The sequence below is a fragment of the Oncorhynchus masou genome, chromosome 9 (assembly GCF_036934945.1).
Source record: "Oncorhynchus masou masou isolate Uvic2021 chromosome 9, UVic_Omas_1.1, whole genome shotgun sequence".
Taxonomy (NCBI): domain Eukaryota; kingdom Metazoa; phylum Chordata; class Actinopteri; order Salmoniformes; family Salmonidae; genus Oncorhynchus; species Oncorhynchus masou.
This window is the reverse complement of record NC_088220.1, coordinates 64,009,873-64,031,046: the sequence shown is the minus strand read 5'-3', so window position 1 is coordinate 64,031,046 and position 21,174 is coordinate 64,009,873. Positions and strand designations below refer to the sequence as shown.

At 43.0% G+C, this 21,174-nt stretch overlaps 1 protein-coding gene across 1 annotated transcript in view; it reads right to left on the bottom strand.

Annotated features, from left to right (window-relative positions):
• Window positions 1-4,569: 4,569 nt before the first annotated feature.
• The window catches only part of LOC135546466 (replication protein A 70 kDa DNA-binding subunit-like), a 60,572-nt gene continuing 43,967 nt past the window's right edge, over window positions 4,570-21,174 (bottom strand). Inside the window, exon 17 of the mRNA XM_064974902.1 lies at window positions 4,570-5,449. Within this exon, the coding sequence (XP_064830974.1) occupies window positions 5,342-5,449 (108 nt within the window). The 3' untranslated portion in view covers window positions 4,570-5,341. The remainder of the gene's footprint in view (window positions 5,450-21,174) is intronic.

Below are 21,174 nucleotides of genomic sequence, written 5' to 3'. Positions count from 1 at the left end.
GTGCTCGTCTTAGAAACAGACCATTCTTTCCCCTGAGTCAAATACAAACGTCTACACATGAATGCACACACATCAGCACACAATTTTTTTCTTCTTCACGTTCTCCACCCACTTGGTCCAGTGTGACACTCTGCATGTGTAAAACTGTTTCAGCAGTCAACCCTTAGCTACGTGAACACATGGACCCCCCTCAGTGACTGGTATAGTTTACATAAATGACAATACTGTTCCCCTCATCCAACATGTTGGTAAAATGTCACCATTACTTAACACCAGCTAAAAGAAGGCAAAAAACAAGCGTAAACCTACAAGCAATATATTTGTAAATGCTCCAGGGGTAACCAGGTTCATACGGTTCACAGTGCTCCATCTATTGCATGGAAAATCAGCGGATCAACTGATTTCTCCAGTGTAAGTGTCCTCTACAGGTGCAGAACACAAATCTGAATATTTACAATTCATCTCACAAATCAAAATCCTCAATAAGAACAGAGACTCATCAAATTCCTAACCATCGGAGTGAAACAGATGAGCAGCACCAGCGTTGGCAGTCAAAGGTTCTCACCAAGCAGCTGTTGATAACAGACAGTGTGCAGCACTGCTCTACAACTCTATCGTATCCACCCATCACAGTATGCTTAGCCAGGCTGGGAGCACTGCACACACTATCTATAAAAGTCAGCCTTGTCACAGTTAGGAGGGCAGAACGGTACATGCCTTCAAGATAATCGGAGCAGTTTGCCATAGCAAAGGCTGTTTGAGGTCTTAACCAGGTTAAGATAGATGTCCTCTCTAATCTGAACCCTGTGAATGGAGGGTAGGGGAGGCCATGTCCCAGGCAGCCAGACAGACAGAAGCAGCCATTTTGGTGCTATACAGGTCCCACTCCACCATTCTGTCTGTTCTGTTCCACGGAGACTTGATGTCTTAGCAGAGATACAGTGCCTTCAGAAAGCTTTCAGACCGCTTGACTTTTTCCACATTTTATTACGTTACAGCCTTTTTCTAAAATGGATTAAATAAAAACATTTCCTCAGCAATCTACACTAAATACCCCATAATGACAAAGTGAAAACAGGTTTTTAGAAATACCTTATTTACATACGTAAGTATTCAGACACTACGAGACATGAAATTGAGCTCAGGTGCATCCTGTTTCCATTGATCATCCTTGAGATGTTTCTACAACTTGTTTGGGGTCCACCTGTGGTAAATTCAATTTATTGGACATGATTTGGAGCCAGAGCAAAAACCAAGCCATGAGGTCGAAGGAATTGTCCGTAGAGCTCCGAGACAGATGTGTCAAGGTACAGATGTGGGGAACGGTACCAAAACATTTCTGAAGCATTGAAGAGTCTTGGTGGTTCCAAACTTCTTCCATTTAAGAATGATGAAGGCCACTGTGTTCTTGGGCCACTGTGTTCTTGGGTCCCCAAGAACACAGCGGCCTTCATCATTCTTAAATGGAAGAAGTTTGGAGCAACCAAGACTCTTCCTGTCTGATGAAACCAAGATTGAACTCTTTGGCCTAAATGCCAAGCATCACGTCTGCAGGAAACCTGTCACCATCCCTACGGTGAAGCATGGTGGGGCAGTATCATGCTGTGGGGATTTTATTCAGCGGCAGGGACTGGGAGACTAGTCAGGATCGAGGAAAAGATTAATGGAGCAAAGTACAGAGAGATCCTTGATGAAAACCTGCTCCAGAGAGCTCAGGGCCTCAGACTTGGGCGAAGGTTCATCTTCCAACTGGACAACGACCCTAACCACACAGCCAAGACAACGAAAGGAGTGGCTTCGGGACAAGTCTCTGAATGTCCTTGAGTGGCCCAGCCAGAGCACGGACTTGAACCCGATCTAACGTCAATGGAGAGACCTGAAAATAGCTGTACAGGTGTGCCAAGCTTGTAGCGTCATACCCAAGAAGACTTGAGACTAATCACTGCCAGGGGCTTCAACAAAGTACTGAGTAAAGGGTCTCAATACTTATGTAAATGTTATATTTCAGTTTTCTTTTTCTTTTATTTATACATATGCAAACATTTCTAAAAATCTGTTTTTGCTTTGTCATTATTGGGTATTGTGTGTTGATTGATAGGCAAATAAACAATCAAATCAATTTTAGAATAAGGCTGTAACATAACAAAATGTGGAAAAGTCAAGGGGTTTGAACACTTTCTGAATGCACTGTAGTTTAACAGTAGTGTACCATATGGGAGCATATTATAGATTAAGAAGATCCTCTACTGTACTATTCAGACATCTGCTTTCAGGGAAAGATCTAGGAATGTCCTCTGATCCCAAGTCTGATGCTTGTCTGTATTGTCCCTGTATGTGTCTGATTCTGATGACAATCTAACTCCTTCCTATAGGCTTCAATATAGTTTTCATTTATACATTAATTCAATTGTAATACTGATTTTGTTGGGTTACAAAGTCAGATTGAAATAGATGTGATTTTTTTTGTCATTGACCTACACAATATATTCCATAATGACAAAGTGAAATGAAAATTCTAGACATTACAGATACAAATGAAATAACTAACATATAGTCACTGCATAAGTATTCATCCCCTTTGTTTTAGCAAACCTAAATGAGTTAATGAGTCAAATTTGGCTCAACAAATCACATAGTAGACTCATTCTGTGTGAAATAATAGGGGTTCACATGATTTTTGAATGACTACCCCCTCTGTCCCCCATACATACATCTGTAAGGTCCCTCAGTAAAGTACTGAATTTCAAGCACAGATTCAACTACAAAGACCAGGGAGCTTTTCGAAAGCCTCATAAAGGACAGTGATTGGTAGATGGGTAACAATAACACACCAGACATCGAATATCTCTTTAAGTATGGTCTAGTTAATAATGATGCTGTGGTTGATGTATAAATCACCCTGACGCATCAAAGATAGTCATCCTTGTGAACTGAGCTGCAAGACAGGAAGGAAACTGCACAGGAATGTCACAATGAAGCATTTGGTAACTTTAAAAGAGTACAATGGCTGTGATTGGGGAAAACTGAGGATGGAATACTTAGCTATTGAAAAGGTATATTAGTATTATATTTTTCATTAATCGTAAAAAAATGTTTTTACTTCTTCTTTGAGAGTATTTTGTGTAGATCACTGACCAAATGTTTAATTAAATCCCACTTTGTAACACAAAATGTGAAGAAATCCAAGGGGGGGTGAATACTTATTATAATATCCACTGCAGCTCACCTGCCAACCCCCAGGTCCCCATCTGTAACGCCCATCTGTTGTCAAGGTAATAGTTCAGTGGGAACTACTTCGGAATATTACACAGAAATGTAATTCAGTTTAATTGAATGGCAGTCGGCCAATGTGTGTCATGCTAACAAGTGTAAAATCTATTCTAAAAGTGCATTAATATCTAATTTTCTATCTAATTGGAAGTCTGCATGGCATAATGGAAATTGGAATGAAATAATCTAGCTAGGTGTAAACGGCTGGCATCTTGTGACGACTCCTCAGGGTAAGCTTGAATGAAGTGAATTATTCGTTCACCATGTTTTAAATTAGTAGTCTACATGCAGGATGTAAGAGCTATTTATAATGTGATAGACTTGACTCCCCAAAGTCGTCAAAATGTGCTTTGGTTTAATAGTCGGAGTGCCTCCCTCTCAGCTGAGTGTGAGTGCGTCACGAAATGAAGTGTTTTCGCTCAACGACAATCACGGGCTCACCACTCACCGAGCCCAGAGGCTGTATCCATGGTTACATGTGTGACTGACAGGCCGGGAGTCGGGGGGGATTCACAAAGAGATCCGCTCTGCTTTGACACTAGTTAACTTTGGAACCAAAAGACAACAGCCATCCCAGCCAACAAATGACAACGGTGTTACATGGAGAAAACCTCTAGGAATTCTTCCTAGGGGAAAACCACCACATAAAGAAGCAGAGGGTGTCAGTTTGAGAGGTGGGGGGAGGAAGAGGGGAACGAAGACAAGATCCAGCGATATGAGGCACAGCTAAAAAAATAAACATTTTAACAGTGGGAAGACTGCTTTAATCCATCTACACACAAGGGGCCGAAGACTCAGGGTTCAGCGGAAACGCGATGGTTATCAGAAGAAAAACGGGGAAGAGCTTTATTGATGTTCTGCTTTAATACAACATGGAAGTCAAGACTGCAGGAGGGAATCTGAGGCACATCTGAGCTCCACCCCTGGAGATCGAAGTGAGTCCCAAATGGCACCCTATTCCCTACATAGTACACTACTTTGGACCAGAGCCTTATGGACCCAGGTCAAAAGTAGCACAAGGTAAAGGGAATAGGGTGCCATTTGGGATATACCCAGAGAGCCAGATACGGAATACATCTTTTAAAATGCAGCAACAAAGAAGCAGGCTCCAGACACGCCCCACGGCCTCCACCACACGCCCTTCTCTTTAAATGGGCTGAGACATGGTTAACCCGCCTGCTGTACATGGTTATTCAGACATAGTGCATTCTAACACATCACATTAACCTGGACCCTTTATTCATATCTGCAAAAGAAAAAGCTGAAAATATTCATTTAAAAACACACCTGACGACTGCATCGCGTTTGATTACAAACAGGTTTATTTTTATGCAATCAACTGACCAAATAGATGTAAAGAAAAATGTCCAAAATATTTTAACTTAAGAGATAATGAAGAAATGTCAAAAGGTCAACCATGCATCTACATAAATACAGTGAAGAGCATCTCCCAGGCTGCCTGCTCTGTGAGTGAGAGTGAATGGGCAGGTCCAGGCCAGGCATAGTGACAGTGGGAGCTAGCTACAGCACAGACCCCCCCCTCTACTTATACAATACACACGTCCGACTTACGACAGACCACACAACGATGATTTCTGTGGTTAAGACCGTCCCATCTGCGTCTCCAGCCCTCCTCCTCCTCCAAAATCCCTCTGTGGTTCCATTTTATCCACCAACCAAAACATCAGCGGTTTCAGAAGTTACCCCCCCACACACACAACACCATAACACAGACGGATATAATACTGCCCCAGCAGCACTCTCTCTAGATTACTGGTTGGTCCAAGAAAACAAAGTACCAGTACATTAAGCATAAAAATAAAAAAAATCAAAGTTCGGTACATGGACACAGCTAAATAAAAAAATAAAAAATTATAGAAGAGTGACATTTTAGGTTGCGTCTGAAATGGCACGCAATTCCCCGTGTAGTGCACTACTACATACGGGATAGGGTGCCATTTGGGATGGAACGTAAGACTGGTTCACAGTCAGCCTGGCAGGTTAGGAAGAGCTGCAGCTGCAGATCAGAGGAAAGAGCTCGTATGTCGCCGAGGGGGCAAAGAGACCGTTCTTATTGGGTGGCAGCCATCTTCCTGATGTTCATGATGAGTCTCTTGCTGTACTCCTTGTGGTCCACAGGTTTCACCTCCATCACCGTGGCCTTGATCCGGGACTCGTCCTAAAGAGACAGGGGAACACATAGAATAGATGGAACATGGTGTCACCCTCCGTGGCCTTTCCTACACTAGCTACCTCTTAATGATCTCTCCTTCCTCCCATAGTGTTAAATCAGTGAAGGGAAGTGAGTAAGTTAAAACTAAATGACTGGTCCAAGAAATGTGGTGGAAATTCCCTATAGCCCATATGCCTACACCAATCCAATGCTTTAACCTCTTGAAACTCTGGGGGCGCTATTTCATTTTTGGATGAAAAACGTTCCTGTTTTAAACAAGATATTTTGTCACAAAAAGATGCTCGACTATGCATATAATTGATAGCTTTGGAAAGAAAACACTGACGTTTCCAGAACTGCAAAGATATTCTCTGTGCGTGCCCTAGAACGGGAGCTACAGGCAAAACCAAGATGAAACGGCATCCAGGAAACCAGCAGGATTTTTGAGGCTCCGTTTTCCATTGTCTCCTTATATGGCTGTGAATGCGAGAGGAATGAGCCTGCCCTTTCTGTCGTTTCCCCAAGGTGTCTGCAGCATTGTGACGCATTTGTAGGCATATCATTGGAAGATTGACCATAAGAGACTACATTTTCCAGGTGTCCGCCCGGTGTCCTCCGTCGAAATTGGTGCGTCTTTTTCAGCTGCTGGTATTTTTCCATGCGATTCTGAGGGGGAAGCAGGCTTCCACGAACTGCATATCAATGAAGAGATATGTGAAAAAACACCTTGAGGATTGATTCCAAACAACGTTTGCCATGTTTCGGTCGATATTATGGAGTTAATTCGGAAAAAGTTTGACGTTTTGGTGACTGAATTTTCGGTTCGTTAGCCAAATGTGATGTACAAAACGGAGCGATTTCTCCTAAACAAAGATTATTTCAGGAAAAACTGAACATTTGCTATGTAACTGAGAGTCTCCTCATTGAAAACATCCGAAGCTCTTCAAAGGTAAATGATTTTATTTATTTGGTTATCTGGTTTTTGTGTAAATGTTGCGTGCTAAATGCTACTCAAAATGCTAAGCTAGCTTAGCATACTCACACAAATTAGTGAATTGCTATGGTTCAAAAGCATATTTTGAAAATCTGAGATGACAGTGTTGTTAAGAAAAGGCTAAGCTTGAGAGTAGGCATTATTTTCATTTTATTTGCAATTTTTAGAAATCGTTAACGTTGCGTTATGCTAATGAGCCTGAGGCTTTATTCACGATCCCGGATGGGATATGTGGGAAGTAGTATATTATTGGGAAGCACCCACTGTGTTCGAGATAAGACGGACCAACACAAACCATGGCCATGTGCAATAGATAACCTGCTGGGTATAGGCGAACAGTGGCCAGTCAACTATTACAATCGTTGGGAAATTAACAGAAAAACATGGCTGATGTTCTGTGGTGAGAGGAGATAGCAGCCTGGTACCAGAGAGATTAGCCTACTTCTCTAACACATTAGAAGAGTTGATATTTTAATAGCCTGTATTTAAAATCATCAACTAAAATCTGCTGTCTGGCATTTAGATGGATGCAACCTCCCTGCACTGCGACGGATTTTAAATGTTTTCACCACCTCCGCATCCGTCTAGACTAGAGAAGGTCATCCACCTGGTCCATCACTCTTTAAAACAGGCGGCTACAGTCACCTGCTCATCGCAAATGGCACCCTCTTACCCTACATAGTGCACTACTTTTGATCAGAGCCACATCGCTCCTGGTCAAAAGTCGTGCACTATGTAGGGAAAAGGGTGCCATTTGGGACGTAGTCAGTCACTTTGTCTCCATTAATCGCTCTGGAACCACTAGAGATGATCTGGAAGACATGTTCCTGTCAATTGACTCTCACTCCTATTAGAGCCTAACAAGAAATCCCATCCTTCTAGCAGCCCTTACATAACACAGGGTCATATTCATAAGCGCACACTGGAGTAAAACGTTTTCCAACGGAAAGCTAATATGTGCGACAGACAGACAGACTCTCTCTCTCTCTCCATGCATGGGTATTTCTATTTAACTAGGCAAGTCAGTTAAGAACAAATTCTTATTTACAATGACGGCCTACCCCGCCCAAACCCGGATAACGCTGGGCCAATTGTGCACTATGCTATGGAACTCCCAATCACGGCCGGTTGTGATACAGCCTGGAATCATAGCTATGCTGCTGCTAAAATGCTAATTGTACACAGCGGACACAAAAGATCAAAATTCTGCAATCAATTGCCAATATAGAATTCTCAGAGAAGAAATGCCCATTTCCTGTGCGGAGTGAGCACTGTTCTAGACTGCTAATGTATGTGCAGGTGGCAGGGCGCAAAGCGGGGCGAGGGAGTGTCATAGGGTGCGTGACAGAAGGAAATGAGGAATGTTGAGACTGCGGGCAGTGAGTCAGGCCCACACAGCCATCCAGACACGAACGAATAAGACAAAAACACACCACAGGCTTAGTAGCCTGGACTGCCTGGCCCTAAATCACTAACAGTTCTGCTAGAGTACAGCAGCTACAACAGTCAGCCTCAACAGACCCACAGCACTGTGATTAACATCTGGCTAAAACTTTAGAGAGCGTCTGCTACTTGGGGCTTGGCAGTCTGAGGAAGAAGAGAGGTGTTGTAGCACCTCTCTCTCACATGGGCTTGGAAAAACTTATGAAAAAAAGGACTCTCTGTGCTGTTATATGCCCTATGGTTACGTCTCACTCCATTGGGTTCAGCTAAAAAGATAGTTATGCAGTCTGGATGTCAGTGTATTCATACTGGCCTGTCTGCCTTCTCTAACCAGGGCAAGATAGAACACTTGAGAAAGTATACAGTAACCTTATGGTTTAGTGGATGACATTTTATGAACAATGGTTTGAATTGTGGATGCAGTGGATATCTTCTCATTTCTACAGCAAGAAACAAGAATGACATAACCATGGTTGCATTGTCTGTTAACTTCTTGGTGACAGGGGGCAGTATTTTCACGTCCGGATGAAATGCATGCCCAAATTCAACTGCCTGCTACTCTAAGATAGATAGAGATAGAGATATATATATATACACACACACACACATACAGTTGAAGTCGCTTAGGTTGGAGTCATTAAAACTAGTTTTTCAACCACACCACAACTGTCGTTAGCAAACTACAGTTTTGGCAAGTCAGTTAGGACATCTACTTTGTGCATGACAAGACATTTTTCAAACAATTGTTTACTGACAGATTATTTCACTGTATCACAATTCCAGTGGGTCAGAAGTTTACATACACCATGTTGACTGTGCCTTTAAACAGCTTGGAAATTTCCCAAAAATGACATCATGGCTTTAAAAAACTCTGATAGGCTAATTGACATGATTTGAGTCAATTGGAGGTGTACCTGTGGATGTATTTCAAGGCCTACCTTTAAACTCAGTGTCTCTTTGCTTGACATCATGGGAAAATCAAAAGAAATCAGCCAAGACCTTAGGAAAAAAAATTGTAGACCTTCACAAGTCTGGTTAATCCGTGGGAGCAATTTCCAAACGGCTGAAGGTATCATGTTCATCTGTACAAACAATAGTACACAAGTATAAACACCATGGGACCACGCAGCCGTCATACCGCTCTGGAAGGAGATGCCTTCTGTCTCCTTGAGAAAAACGTACTTTGGTGCGAAAAGTGCAAATCAATCACCAGAAGAGCAGCACCTTGTGAAGATGCTGGAGGAAACAGGTACAAAAGTATCTATATCCATAGTAAAACGAGACCTATATCGACATAACCTGAAAGGCCTCTCAGCAAGGAAGAAACCACTGCTCCAAAACCGCCATAAAAAAGACAGACTACGGTTTGCAACTGCACATGGGGACAAAGATTGTACTTTTTGGAGAAATGTCCTCTGGTCTGATGAAACAAAAATAGAACTGTTTGGCCATAATGACCATTGTTATGTTTGGAGGAAAAGGGGGAGGCTTGCAAGCTGAAGAACATCATCCCAACCGTGAAGCACGGGGGTGGCAGCATCATGTTGTGGGCGTGCTATGCTGCAAGAGGGACTGGTGCACTTCACAAAATAGATGGCATCATTAGGGAGGAAAATTATGTGGATATATTGAAGCAACATCTCAAGACATCAGTCAGGAAGTTAAAGCTTGGTCGCAAATGGGTCTTTCAAATGGACAATGACCCCAAGCATACTTCCAAAGTTGTGGCAAAATGGCTTAAGAACAACAAAGTCAAGGTATTGGAGTGGCCATCACAAAGCCCTGACCTCAGTCCCACAGAAAATTTGTGGGCAGAACTGAAAAAGTGTGTGCGAGCAAAGAGGCCTACAAACCTGACTCAATTACACCAGCAGTCAGAAGGAATGGGCCAAAAGTCACAAACTTATTGTGGGAAGCTTGTGGAAGGCTACCCAAAACGTTTGACCCAAGTTAAACAATTTAAAGGCGATGCTACCAAATACTAATTGAGTGTATGTAAATGTCTGACACACTGGGAATGTGATGAAATAAATAAAAAGCTGAAATAAATCCCTCTACTACTATTCTGACAATTCACATTCTTAAATTAAAAGTGGTGATCCTAACTGACATAAGACAGGGAATTTATACTAGGATTAAATGTCAGAAATTGTGAAAAACTGAGTTTAAATCTATTTGGCTAAGTATGTAAACTAATATATATAGCTATTTTTGTGTTGCTCTTTTCGTTTTGCTCTTTTCGTTATATCCAATTGGTAGTTACAGTCTTGTCTCATTGTTGCAACTCCCGTACGGACACGGGAGAGGAGAAGATCGAGAACCGTGCATCCTCCGAAACACGACCCCGCCAAGCCCATTGCTTCTTGACACAATGCCCGCTTAACGCGGAAGCCGGCCGCATCAATGTGTCGGAGGAAACACCGTACACCTGGGGGCCGTGTCTGCATGCTTTGCACACGGCTCGCCACCGGTGTCGCTAGAGCGTAATGGGACAAGAACAACCCGGCTGGCCAAACCATCCCCTAACGACGCTGGGCCAATTATGCGCCGCCTCATGGGTATCCCAGTTGCGGCCGTCTGCGACACAGCCTGAGATCGAACCAGGATCTGTAGTGACGCAGTGCCTTAGACCGCTGTGCCCCTCGGGAGGCCCCCTTTCTGTAATAGTCCTAAATGTGCCAGTGTTGCTATCTATGGTAGATAGTTGGGGCAGAAACCTGACTAACCCAATCACACATGAAAAGGGCATCAGGCGGCAGGGTAGCCTAGTGGTTAGAGCGTTGGACTAATAACTGGAAGGTTGCAAGTTCAAATCCCCAAGCTGACAAGATACAAATCTGTCGTTCTGCCCCTGAACAGGCAGTTAACCCACTGTTCCTAGGCCGTCATTGAAAATAAGAATTTGTTCTTAACTGACTTACCTAGTAAGATGCAGCAGAGATGAAGGGTGGTCTAGAAATGGTCTCTCCTCATTCTCTACCGTCTAATGAGTGACTCCCTCAGGACTCTGCTCTAGACCCCCAACGAACTCAGCCTCACCTCCTCTTCCTCCCCCTAGCACACACGGCTCTCTCAGGCTCACACGCACTGCAGTTCCACAAGGGAGTGTGACAGTGTTTGTCAAGCGATTAGTGTTGGTCACATCTTGCCAGAAAGGCAGAATTTGTGGGCAAAGCGAGGCGAATCAGGCTGCCGCTTGCTATGCAAATCCACAGCACTCCTTGCGTAGTACTACTGCACTGGGCCCACCATGGGTGGGATTTGGATGGAAGGCAGACTTCTATGAGAGCTTGACATGGTTTTATGTCCGATGTGCCCTCTTTACTAGTCACCCAGACAGAAAACCAGCGGACACCCAGACAGACAACCAGTTACAAGGACTAGGCTGTCTGGGCCAAGAGAGGAAGGTGAGAGGTAGGGGGGGAATAAGAGCACTGTACGACGTTATAGCTGGATTACGATCACATATAGACCAATCGTACTTAATTATTATAACTTGAAACAAAAGTCTGACTACACTTCTCTCGCCTGATTCCCCAAACAATGATCAAATATATTGTCAGCAGACACGGCTGAGCTGCATCTCTTCTATCAACACAAAATCATGTCTCTGCTAGTCTGTCTGTAGTCAGTACAGCAGGTAGGTAGCCTCTGGAAGCGCTGAAAGGGATTTTGTATAATGAATCCAGTACCTTCGGAAAGTATTCAGACCCCTTGACTTTTTCCATATTTTGTTACATTCCAGCCTTATTCTAAAACGGTAATCTACACACAATACTCCCATAATGACAATGCCAAAACAGGTTTTTGGAAATGTTTGCAAAAAATAACTTATTTACAAAAGTATTCAGACCCTGTGCTATGAGACACGAAATTGAGCACAGGTACATCCTGTGTCCATTGATCATCCTTGAGATGTTTCTACAACTTGATCAGAGTCCACCTGTGATAAATTTAATTGATTGGACATGATTTGAAAAGGCACACACCCGTCTACATAAGGTCCCACCATTGACAGTGCATGTAAGACCAAAAACCAAGCCATGAGGTCGAAGGACTTGTCCATAGTGCGCCGAGACATGATTGTGTCGACGCACAGATCTGGGGAAGGGTACCAAAACATTTCTGCAGCATTGAAGGTCCCCAAGAACAGTGGCCTCCATCATTCTTAAATTGAAGAAGTTTGGAACCACCAAGACTCTTCCTAGAGCTGGCCGCTCTAGGCTAACTGAGCAATCGGGGAAAAGGGCCTTGGTCATGGAGGTGACCAAGAATCCTATGGCCCCTGTGACAGAGCTCTAGAGTTCCTCTGTGGAGATAGAAGAACCTTCCAGAAGGACAACCATCTCTGCAGCACTCCACCAATCAGGCATTTATGGTAGACTGGCCAGACAGAAGCCAGTCCTCAGTAAAAGGCACGAGAGCCCGCTTGAAGTTTGCCAAAAGGCACCTAAAGACTCAGACTGAGAAACAAGAGAGACTCTGGTCTGATGAAACCAAGAATGAATTCCTTGGCCTGAATGCCATGCGTCACATCTGGAGGAAACCTGGTACCATCCCTACGGGGAAGCATGGTGGTGGCAGCAGCAGCATGCTGTGGGGATGTTATTCAGACTGGGAGACTAGTCAGGATCGAGGGAAAAATGAACGGAGCAAAGTACAGAGAGATCCGTGATGAAAACCTGCTCCCGAGCGCTCAGGACCTCAGACTGGGGCAAAGGTTCACTTTCCAACAGGACAACGACCCCAAGCACACAGCCAAGACAACGCAGGAGTGGCTTCAAGACAAGTCTCTGCATGTCCTTGAGTGGCCCAGCCAGAGTCCGGACTTGAACCCCATCTAACATTTCTGGACCTGACAATAGTTGGGCAGCAACACTCCCCATCCAACCTGACAGAGCTTGAGAGGATCTGCAGAGAAGAATGGGAGAAATTCCCCAAATCCATGTGTGCCAAGCGTGTGGCATCATAACCAAGAAGACCCAAGGCTGTAATTGCTGCCAAAGGTGCTTCAACAAAGTACTGAGTAAAGGGTCTGTATACTTATGCAAATGTTATCTTTATTTTTTTATAAATCTGCAAATATATTGAAAAAACTGTTTTTGCTTTGTCATTATGGGGAAAAACAATTAAATCAATTTTAGAATAAGGCCGTAACCTAACAAAATGTGGAAAAAGTCAAGTGGTCTAAATACTTTCCGGAGGCACTGTCATTAGATGAGAAAAATATCTCCAATAACTGATGCAAACTGCTGCTTGAGAAAAAAAAAGAAAAGAAAAGCTGCCAGTAATTTCCCCTGTCCAACACTGCTGCTCTCATGATGCTAAAGTACTGATGCTCGAGTAGTGCTGGTAGGAGTCATTAACCATGGCAACCAAGAAACAAAAACATGGGCTTTTTGTCAATTAGTGATGGGGGGTGGGGGTAATCGATAGTTACCTATGGATATTATTTGAAGATATATATTATCGTTTTGACAATATTGCAATATCATTTTTGCACCGGCTGTACTTGTACCAAAACTCCTTCTTAGCTTGTTCTCCATCTTTTTAAATAGGGGAACAATTTGTTTTCAGCACTTTTATTCCCATGACTGAGTCTGGGTCTCTTGTCCCTCTACAGCAGACATATGGTGAGCAATATGCTTGGAACATTGAGTCACAATAAAATCACAGAACCGAAATGCATATAGAATTGTGAGTACAACAATACATATGGTTTCGGCACCAAAGTATCATTATGCTATCGTATTGTGACAATTCCCAATCCTAATGTCAATACGAGACCCTTACATTGATCATCCTACATTTATTTTTTATTTAACCTTTATTTAACTAGGAAAGTCAGTTAAGAATAAATTCTTATTTACTATGACGGCCTACCAAAAGGCAAAAGGCCTGCAGGGACGGGGGGCTGGGATACATAAAAAAATGAAAAATAGGACAACACACACATCACGACAAGAAAGACAACACAACATAAAGAGACCTAAGACGACAACGTAGCAAGGCAGGAACACATGACAACAGTGTCATGACGCTGGCCTGGGGGTAGGTTTATGACAGTCATAAATACCCCCCCCCCCTTTCCTCTCTCTACCCTACTGATGTGACTATTGAAAATCCCTTGGTTAACATAGAGATTCTGGGAACATCAGAAGGTGGGGGGAAATTAACCATATTTTGATTAATCCAACCAGTTGAACACATGCGTTGGTACTTAATGAATATGTCAGTTCGGTTGGCATCTGAGACATTCTCATCAATGAAAGGATGACATAAACGGTACAGTGGAAAGTCTACACATTATAGTTATCAGATTCACATGGAATTCTTGTGCAATTTAAATGTTTGAATATGAAAATATTTATGAGATGAAATGTGATTTTAGCCTCCAAAATGTGAGAATTGGGTTTTCATGAGTGAATGAGGCTTGTCTCAGTGGCCCTCCCACGGGAAGAGACATGGGTTATAAAACTATGAAAACACACCCTTCTCCCTCAACTTTATAAGCCCTTGACGAAAATATAACTTCCTGTTCCGAGGACAACGGTCCATGCGTTAAAAAGGACTAACATGTGCAACCACAGAACGAAGCCAACCTCAGCGTGAGCTTTGGTTGTGAATGGTATGAACTGTGAACTCTTATTCACTAAAGTAGTGAGACATCCTAGCCGTTGAGTTAGCAACAGCAGCTGTCAACATGGGCTAGGAAAGGACAGACAGAGTATCCCGTCCACCACACAACGACGACACTGCAACGTATCCCGTTCACAACCAGAGACACTCTTCAAAGGACACACAGCCTTCCATCTTCCACCAACCTATTGAAGCGCAGTTCAGAGTAAATATTTATTGCATTTTCCTTTTCCAAATGGGTAGAAATTTAGAATGCATAGGATATTGTATTTACAATAGCACAGCTTCTCCCTTTGTTCCTCAGTCTTCCCGCTCTTTCACTCAAACCCAATCCACTTTCCTTTGTGTTGTCATATCTGCTCCTTCCGCTAGGGACATTTTCCTTTATGACACCATTTCTAACCAAGGTATGATTAATTCTGTGTATATGTAATTCTGTGTGCTTAGTTAGGTATTTAGTAAATAAATAATTAAACCCAATTTTGTATTGCTGATTGAACTTGTTAGCCAGGGTTCGTGAAGATAACCAAGAATTTACAACTTTCAGATGAGACTGAAATAAGGTGACAATTAATATTGACTGCTATTGATGTAAAATATTACTAGGTCTTTAAGAGTTTATTCGGAACAGCTCTATAAATATTATTTTGTGGTGCCCCGACTTTCTAGTTAATTACATTTACATGATTAGCTCAATCAGGTAATATTAATTACAGAGAAAGGATTTTATAGAATAGCATGTCGTATCACTTAATCCACTTAAGACACGACAACAGCATGGTAGCAACACAACATGACAACAACATGGTAGCAACACAACATGGAAGCAGCACAAAACAAAGTACAAACATTATTGGGCACAGACAACAGCAGAAAGGGCAATATATCACGCAAAGCAGCTACAAGTGTCCATGATTGAGTCTTTGAGATAAAACTTCACAGTTTGAGTGTTAGTTGCAGCTCGTTTCAGTCGCTAGCTGCAGCGAACTGAAAAGACGAGCGACCCAGGGATTGGGTACTTAAACAGAATGTGACTGGCAAAACGGGTGTTGTATGTGGAGGATGAGGGCTGCAGTAGGTATCTCAGATAGGGGGACATGAGGCCTAAGAGGGTTTTATAAATAAGCATCAACCAGTGGGTCTTGCAAAGCGTATCCAGAGATTACCAGTTTACAGAGGAGCATAGAGTGCAGGGATGTGTCCTATAAGGAGCATTGGTGACAAATCTGATGGCCGAATGGTAAAGAACACCTAGCCGCTCGAGAGCACCCTTACCCGCCGATCTATAAATTACATCTTCGTAATCTAGCACAGGTAGGACGGTCATCTGAATCAGGGTTAGTTTGGCAGCTGGGGTGAAAGAGGAGCAATTACGATAGAGGAAACCAAGCCTAGATTTAACATTAGCCTGCAGCTCTGATCTGTTCTGAGAGAAGGACAGAGTATTGTTGAGCTATACTCCCAAGTACTTGTATGAGGTGACAACCTCAAGCTCTAAATCCTCAGAGGTAGTAATCACACAGGTAGGGAGAGGGGTATTCTTCTTACCAAACCCCATTACCTTTGTTTTGGAGGTGTTTTGGAGGGTAGAGAAAGCTTGTTGGACACCACGAAAGCTTTGTTATAGAGCATTTAACACAAAATCTGGGCAGGGGCCAGCTAAGTATAAGACTATCATCTGCATAAAAATGGATGAGAGCTTCCTACTGCCTGAGCTGTTGTTGTTGATGTAAATTGAGAAGAGAGTGGGGCCTATGATTGTGCCTCGGGGTACTCCCTTGGTGACAGGCAGTGGCTGTGATTTTCTGACTTTATACACTGCACTCTTTGAGGTAGTTAGCAAACCAGGCCAAAGACCACTCAGAGACACCAATACTCATTAGTCGGCCCACAAGTATGGAATGGTCTACCGTATCAAAAGCTTTGGCCAAGCCAATAAAAATAGCAGCACAACATTGCATAGAATCACGGGCAATGGTGATATCATTGAGGACCTTTAACCTCTTGAAGCTTGGGGGCACTATTTTTATGTTTGGAAAAATAACGTTCCCAAAGTAAATGGCCTATTTCTCAGGACCAGATGCTAGAACAGACATGGGCAAACTACGGCCCGCGGGCCACATACGGCCCGTTAGGCTTTTTAATCCGGCCCGCCGAACTTGTCCAAATTATAGTAAAAACCTCCTTTTTTCCCCTTTCCCTGCAATGCCCACGTTTCCCCAATAGATGGCGCACTCAAAACACATTGACCGTTGTTGGAGTGGCGCGTATTTCTCTTTAATTTTCACTTCGTTTCACGTCACCATTAAGCCCTTCTGTGAAAATGAGCGGACCAAAGAGAAGGAAAGTGGACAGCGAATGCCGAGTGTTTAATAAGGAGTGGACAACAAAATACTTCTTCACTGAAGTCCGATCAACGGCTGTATGTCTGATATGCCAAGAAGCTGTTGCGGTTTTCAAAGAGTACAATATCAGCCGTCACTTTGCCACGAAGCATGCAAACTATGCTAGCAAGCAGTCAACACAAGAACGGGCGGCTACTGCTCAGAGGTTGGCAGCTAATTTACAGAGTCAACAGAACTTTTTCACCGACAAACTGCAATTCAAGAGTCAAGTACCAAGGCAAGTTATTTGCTGGCATTCAAATTAGCAAAGGCTAGCAAGCCTTTCTCCGAAGGCGAGTTTTTGAAAGAGTGCATGGTAGAGACAGCAGGTCTCTTGTGTCCGGAGAGCAAAGCCAAGTTTGAAAAAATCAGTTTAGCACGCAGGACAGTGACTCGCCGCGTGGAACTGATTGACGAAGATATAGTCAGCGAGTTAAACAAAAAGGCGGAGTCCTTTAAGTTATATTCACTAGCACTGGATGAAAGTAACGACATAAAAGACACTGCTCAGCTCCTAATTTTTATCCGAGGGATTAACGACAGTTTTGAGATAACGGAGGAGCTTTTGAGCATGGAATCACTGAAAGGGAAAACGCGAGGAGAGGACTTATATGAACAGGTGTCTGCTGTCATCGAGAGAATGAAGCTACCTTGGAGTAAACTTGCCAATGTCACCACGGATGGATCGCCAAATTTAACTGGAAAAAACATCGGGCTGCTGAAAAGAATCCAGGATAAAGTGAAAGAAGAAAACCCTGACCAGGATGTTATTTTACTTCACTGCATCATTCATCAGGAGTCTCTGTGTAAGTCTGTATTGCAGCTTAATCACGTCGTGGATCCAGTTGTAAAACTTGTTAACTTCATACGAGCAAGGGGACTTAATCATCGTCAGTTCATTACGTTCCTGGAGGAAACTAATGCGGATCACCAGGACCTACTTTACCACTCTCGCGTCCGCTGGTTAAGTTTGGGGAAAGTGTTTCAACGAGTCTGGGAGCTCAAAGACGAGATTCGCTCATTTTTTAATATAATGGGAAATCCGAAGAATTCCCGAGCTGAGCGACACAAACTGGCTTTGTGACTTTGCGTTTGCTGTGGACATATTTTCACACATGAATGAGCTGAACGTGAAGCTACAGGGGAAAGATCAGTTTGCGCACGACATGTACACAAATGTGAGAGCCTTCAAATCCAAGCTGGTTTTATTCTCCAGGCAAATGTCAAACAAATCTTTCGCACATTTCCCCACACTAGCCGTGCAGAAAGAGGCCGCCCGAAATGCGAAGAAATACTGCAAATCACTGGACGATCTGCACAGAGAATTTTGCAGTCCGTTCTGTGATTTTGAAAAAATTGACAAGTCACTTCAACTGGTGTCCTGTCCCCTGTCACAAGACCCCGAATCAGCACCGCAGGAGCTGCAATTGGAACTGATCGATCTTCAGTCTGACTCCGTCTCAAAGGAAAAGTTCAAGTCTCTTAAACTGAATGACTTTTACGCTTCACTTAACGAGACCGCGTTTCCAAACCTCCGGAGGACGGCGCAGAAGATGCTGGTGTTGTTTGGCTCGACCTACGTGTGTGAGCAGACGTTTAGCGTCATGAAAATCAACAAAGCCCATCACAGATCCAAGTTAACTGACCAACACCTCAGATCTGTCCTGAGAATTGCCACAACAAAACTAGCTCCAGACTTTGATGCACTGGCAAAAAAGGGAGACCAACAACACTGTTCCCACTGAAATGGTGAGTTTTTCTGCTGCGTTATGAAAAAACGCTTATGGAAAGTTTGGAAGTGCGTCTTTTAATTAAGAGCAATGCGCATTTACGCACAGCAGCGGTACAGTAGCTTAATTAACACGCCGCACATCGCTCTTAATTTAAATTTTCAGCTGATATTTAATACAGCCTATTTCTGTGTGCTTGGCAACGATACACGTGTACTGTTTGCGCGTGAAGGCGAGGGCATCCGTGGCGAGTTTGTAGAGCGCGCGGTCAGGACAATCCATCCATGATTTTGCGGAGTTTAACACAAGTAGATATTATTGAGCTTGAGTATTTCGTTGTGTAATAATATGTTTTGAATGTTGAAAGTGATTCCATTTTTCAATAAATGTTGATTTCTTTAACTTTGCACCTTCGATTGAAACTTATTAAAAACAGACGCAATCTTGATAAATCACAGTGCGTATGTTATTTTAATCTATTTACATTTCCTCCTCCCAGTATCTCCGAAATAGTATGTAAATGCCATATCTTGCATATTCCTTGAGACAAATTTATTAACTGATAAGGGCTATTTTTCACATTTGAAAGACAGTTAATAAATTGGGTTGTAGTGTTCTTACTGTGCTATGAGGTTTGCACACACTACATTTAATGCTTTAGTATATCCGGCCCAAACACTCCCTCCAAATGCTCCTGGCCCGGCCCCTCTGTCAAATTTTAGAACCCATTGTGGCCCGCGAGTCAAAAAGTTTGCCCACCTCTGTGCTAGAATATGCATATAATTGACAGCTTAGGATAGAAAACACTCTAAAGTTTCCAAAACTGTAAAAATATTGTCTGTTGAGTATAACAGAACTGATATTGCAGGTGAAAGCCTGAGAAAAATCCAATCAGGAAGTGACTCTTATTTTGAAACCTGTGTTCCTATGCATCCCTATTGACCATTGAAATGATATCAACCAGATTCCATTTTCTATGGCTTCCCTAAGGGGTCTACAGCCTTTAGACATAGTTTGAGGCCTTTATTTTGAAGAATGAGCGTGAACGACCACATTACGCATGTGGTCAGGTGGGGGCTATCAGAGTGATTTTTGCGCAAAAGAGAGGCGGCCATTGTGAAAAGCCAACTGTTCCGGTTGATATATTATCGAATAGATATTTGAAAAACACCTTGAGGATTGATTATAAAAAACGTTTGCCATGTTTCTGTCGACATTATGGATATAATTTGAAATTTTTGTCTGCGTTGTCGTGACCACTATTTCCGGTGGATTCCTGGGCATAATGCACCAAACTAACGGAGGTATTGGATATAAAAAAATATCTTTATGGAACATTTGCTGTCTAACTGGGAGTCTTGTGAGTGAAAACATCCGAAGATCAAAGATCAACAGTTAATTTGATTGCTTTTCTGATTTTCGTGACCAAGCTTCCTGATGCTAAGTGTACATAATGCTATGCTAGGCTATCGATAAACTTACACAAAAGCTTGTATTGCTTTCGCTGTAAAGCATAATTTCAAAATCTGAGACGACAGGTTGATTAACAAAAGGCTAAGCTGTGTTTCGCTATATTTCACTTGTGATTTCATGAATATGAATATTTTCTAGTAATATTTTTTGACTGTTGCGCTATGCTATTCAGCGGTTGCTGATGACAAATATACCGGATCCGGGATGGGTAGTTCTAAGAGGTAAAAGGTTGCAGTGACACATCCATAACCTGAGCGGAAACCAGATTGCATACCATAGAAAATACTATAGACATCAAGAAAGCCAGTCAGTTGCTTATTGACAAGCTTTTCCAACACTTTTGATCAACAGGGCAAAATAGAAATAGGCCTATAACAGTTAGGATCAGCTTGATATCCCCCTTTAAATAAAGGACGACCCGTGGCTGCCTTCCAAGCAATGGGAACCTCCCCAGAAAGGAGAGTCAGGTTAAAAATGTTGGAGATAGGCTTGGTGATGATCGGGGCAGCAACCTTAAAGAAGAAAGGGTCTAAACCATCTGACACAGGGGGGGGTTCAAGTTTCAAGTTTCAGGATCTCCTCTAGCAACTCGGGACTCAGTGACTGCCTGCATGGAGAAACTTTGTAGCGGGGCAGGGGGAAAAGAGGGAGAAGCATCGGGGATAGTTGCATTAGAAGGGGTGGGAGATGAGAATGTTGGACGGGCAAGGAGGAATGGCTGAGCCAAATAGGAATCCTGACTTAATAAAGTGGTGATTAAAGAGCTCAGCCATGTGCTTCTTGTCAGTAACAACCACATCATCAACTTTAAGGGACATGGGCAGCTGTGAGGAGGAGGGCTTATTCTCCAGGTCTTTTAACCATTTTCCAGAACTTCTTGGGGTTAGACCCACAGAGAGAGGACTGCTCCTTAAACTAACTTTGGCCTGATTATTTGTGAGGATAACATCTTCTGGGTGTTTGGGAGTCATACCTTGTGGGATTGGTAATAATCTGAGAAAGATTTAGAGAGTCCCATTGCTTTAGGACTTGGTCAGGTGGTTTAAGCATGTCCCAGTTTAGGTCACC